Here is a 4,190-nt window from a genome sequence, read left to right on the forward strand (position 1 = left end):
AAAAATCCCATTTCGATTTGTGGTAATTCAGTTATGAGGACGTTCATCCGAGTGGGCATCGGTTCATCTTAAGAGATCTCTCACCAGAGCTGAAAGACAAGCGAATGTCACTTCTCATCTGCCAAGCGATGCGCGGCCCCCCCGCTCCGGCGTCTCCCGTGGCGGCTGGTGAAGCTGTCGTGCGTAATGTTTGTGTTCAGTATACTAGGACTAAACCGGACTAAGATCTCATTAGATTCAGTATTATTGCCGATTGCCGTCTGATTGGTCCGGATTAGAGCTAAACGTCCGTTTGCTACCAGGATTGATTTGCCCTAGACAGGTTTATCACGCCAATAAAAGCCCAGAGCATGGCGCCTCATTGATGCGGCTGTTTTTACACTGGTAATTTCTCTGGTGGTATTGATTGTAGAAATTCAGGCATCTGAGGCTGTTATGCCGTATTTGGCATCTGCTTGTTGTTGGTTGTTGGAGGAAATCAGGGTTATTTTCCTTTCTCGCGTCCATTGAATTGACAATTTGCACTCGTGCTGGGTCACAGCTGATGTGCCTCTTCTCTCCATTTTGTCGCTGGCGTCTCGTGTGAACACAGATTGCCTGCACATGCCAGTTTGCACATATTTATCTCTGTTTTCCTCCAGTGACTTCATGGTGAAGGTGGTGGAGGTGGGGGACAGCAGCCAGCAGAAAACCCTCCGGGGCCATGAAGCGCCCGTCCTCAGTGTGACCTTTGACCCTAAAGATGACTTCCTGGTGGGTAAACTTTTTCCCTCCGGAGTGTTAGAAATACAACACTGAGGTTGGTTTGCTGGTGATTTTGAGAACAGTTTCTGAAATGGGCCCCCTCAGAAACTCCAAATAAAGTTAGAAGTTTATGTTGAATTATAAGCTGGGCAGTATTTTAGGTTTTAAATCCGTGGTTCCCATAGTTGGGTCAAGTGCAAAAATCATTACATTCTTTGTGGTACTACATTGTTATTTTTATTTATTATTTTCACTGTGTGTGTGCGCGTGCATGCGTGCGTGTCCGTCTACACCCAGTGGTTCCCAAACTTTTTCGGCTCAAGACCCAAAAGAGAAATTTGGTGTCTCCCAGGGGACCCAAATTTACGGAACAAAACCATGAATTTAAATTTATATGAAGTATATTTATTCCATTATAAAAGTAAACAAAAACAGAAAAGGTCTCTATTCTCCTTTCTGTGTCTCACCCCTTTCTCAACTCATTTTCTTATCCCCTCCCATCATCCCTCAGTATAGACACCAACATTTTTTTAAATAATGCTGACTTGAATTTTATGAGATGTGTGTGTCTGGTTGAAGATATCAACCAGCTGATCTAGTCTAGGTTTGGTTATTTAAAGTGCCCCTCAGAGGTCATGCTGAGCATTTAGTCTGTTCTCTGCCAATTGGCGACCCAATAAAACGGGTCTGCGACCCATTTTGGGTCCCAACCCTAAGTTTGGGAAACATTGGTCTACAGTATGCACTTATTGGAAAGGGGGTGTAAATCTTCACTGGTCTCACGATTCAATTCGATAGCGATTATCCTGTCGACTATTCAATGTCACAATGCGTCACCTCCTCAATATTATATATTGTTACACATGGCTTTCCATTGAAAAACAGATATATGTAAAATATGAAATCCCCTTTTTATTATAGCCGCCCTTTTTAAAGAAGACATTTCCTGACTGTAGTGACATCTGAACACAGACAAACAAAAAAGGCAGCGGCCGGAAAATCAACAAGTAACACCACAAGGCAATGAGTGATTATGGTCTGTCACTGCATCGATGCAGAATCGGCTAGGTCCGCATGGCGATGCATTGATCAAAAACACTCCTTAAAGAATTTACACACCGCGACATCAACGCTCTGCGTTGGACACAGTAATTCAGTTTATGCTAGTTGCAATTGCCATTTGTAATAATTCATGTGCTCTCTGTCAGGCGTCTGCCAGCTGTGACGGCTCCGTCGTGGTATGGAATATCGAGGAGCAGGTATGTCGGTGTTTCAGCCCCTCGCGCCGAAAGACATTTTCTTTACAAACTTTTTTTGTTTATTTTAATGTGCGGCCCATCTGTCCAGCCTGTTGGATGCTGATCTGCTTTGTGTCCGTTCAGTCTCAGCTGATCAGTTGGCCTGTGCTGCAGAAGACCAACGACGTCAGCAATGCAAAGTCTCTGTGTCGGCTGGCCTGGCAGCCCGGGACGGCAAAGGTCAGTGACAGCCCCGTGTCCACATGATGGACACGTTACATCTGCGTCTCGCCAGCACTTCCTCAGTGCAAACCACAGCAGTGACTAATCATTGAATATGGATCTAATCATCAGAAGAGTCTAATCTAACCCTAAATAAAAATTCTCTTTGTGTGCGCGATCAGTTTTTAGCAGTTCCTGTAGAGACGAAGGTGCACCTGTACGAGCGAGGGTCCTGGGACCACGTGAGCACTCTGTCCGATGATCTCCAGACACAGGTGAGGTCTAGGTGAACATACACATGTCATGTTCAGGGTCAAGTCGTCTTTATTAAAGGCCACTCCACACTATTTACACTGTGAGACTGTTGTTTAACACAAGCAGTCTGTCTGTGCTCTCTTTTTGAAAATGGATCTTGGATCTTGGATGGATTTTTGTTGTTCTTTTTCCTCCCTGATTTCTGTGCAGCTCATCAACGTGGTGGCTTGGTCTCCGTGTGGGCAGTTCCTGGCAGCTGGCAGCGTGGGGGGTTCACTGACAGTGTGGGACGTGAACAGCAAGCTGTGTTTGGAAAGGTAGACAACACGAATGTGTGCGGAAGTTTGAAAACTGGTTTCAAATAAGTCAAAACGCTTGTGTGGAGTGATCATTTAGTTTGAAAATGAAAACGTAGTAGTGTGGATGTAGCCTTACAGAAACCGGAGATCACTACAGTGGACCTTGTCTCTCCTCTGCTGCAGGCAGAAGCATGAGAAGGGCTTTACTGTGTGCAGTTTGGCCTGGCATCCGTCCGGCAGCCAGATCGTCTACACAGACACAGAGGGCTGCCTGGGCCTGCTGGACGGACTCAGCCTCTCCACATCCAACACCAACACCACCAAGGTATTGCTCTGATAACTAGAGCTGGGGTATTGTACTTTTTTCTTCTTCTTTTTAGTCCCAATTTTATTTAAAAAAAAGACATTACCAAAAATTTATAAATTATTTTTTTCAGTTCCTACTTCTGTGCGTAACATCGAGTTTTACCTGCATGTCTCTACGACGTGTAATGTTAGACAGCCAATCAAAAGCATTAAAAGAGCTTGGTAGAAGCATGCTGAGGAAATTAAGTTGGTGCCTAAAGAGTACTGAACTGGGGACCCAGTTGTGTACGTTGTGTTGATATTTGCATGACAAAACGGTAAACACACAACTTCTAATAATAGATGTGTTGTTGTTGTTTTCCTGTCTTGTTGATGCAAAATAACTCACTGGACCCTGGACACTCCAGCAGGCACCTGCAAAAAAAGCAGCCAAAGACTACGACGACCTGTTTGATGACGACGATGACAGACTCATGGATGACGGGCTGAGTGAGACCAACTCACCTATTAAGAAACCTGTCGCCGGGGACGATGACGATGACGACGACTTCCTCATGCCTGCAACAGGGCGGGTGAGGAACAGAGGGGCGATCCTGGATGATGAGAACTCACTGGGTGAGTGGGAAGGGTCCAGAGTGAGGGAAGATACAGATGTGACGGATTAAAGTAAAAAAAAAATTAGAATAATAAAATTATGAAAATACCTTAACTACTAGGACGGTGCTCCGTGTTATAGATTCTCCAAGAAGTCCACTGGAGGAAAAACGTTCAAAAGACTAATCATCGCAGCTTAACTCTCTAAGTGAATGCAGATAATATACCCAGTTGAGAGAGAGAGAGATATATATATATATATATATATATATACAGTATATCGCTCTGACTAGAAGCTGCTCATAACATACTTTTAGTTGTAAATCATGATGATTTCATAATTTAACGTTAACACTGCTTTCTGTTATTACATGTATAAGACGTTGTGTCAGTTGTAATTTGTTAATATGAATCAAAATGAAGACAAACATCTACTGTACCCTAATGATGAAAGCAGCCATGCTCTAAGCATTACATTCACGATGTTTGATTCTCAAATAAAATTGATAGAAAATAAAGACTATATAGTTTA

General features: G+C 43.7%; 1 protein-coding gene across 3 annotated transcripts in view; it reads left to right on the forward strand.

Moving 5' to 3' along the window:
• The window catches only part of wdhd1 (WD repeat and HMG-box DNA binding protein 1), a 19,682-nt gene that overhangs the window by 3,681 nt on the left and 11,811 nt on the right, over positions 1-4,190 (forward strand). For 2 of the 3 annotated variants that reach the window (XM_034857928.1, XM_034858098.1), the window contains exons 5-11: positions 642-753; positions 1,953-2,003; positions 2,127-2,222; positions 2,387-2,479; positions 2,670-2,776; positions 2,942-3,083; positions 3,472-3,679. In XM_034857928.1, the coding sequence (XP_034713819.1) occupies positions 642-753; positions 1,953-2,003; positions 2,127-2,222; positions 2,387-2,479; positions 2,670-2,776; positions 2,942-3,083; positions 3,472-3,679 (809 nt within the window). The remainder of the gene's footprint in view (positions 1-641; positions 754-1,952; positions 2,004-2,126; positions 2,223-2,386; positions 2,480-2,669; positions 2,777-2,941; positions 3,084-3,471; positions 3,680-4,190) is intronic. The other variant, XM_034858013.1, reaches the window with a different exon arrangement.

The sequence above is a fragment of the Etheostoma cragini genome, chromosome 1 (genome assembly GCF_013103735.1).
Source record: "Etheostoma cragini isolate CJK2018 chromosome 1, CSU_Ecrag_1.0, whole genome shotgun sequence".
NCBI lineage: Eukaryota > Metazoa > Chordata > Actinopteri > Perciformes > Percidae > Etheostoma > Etheostoma cragini.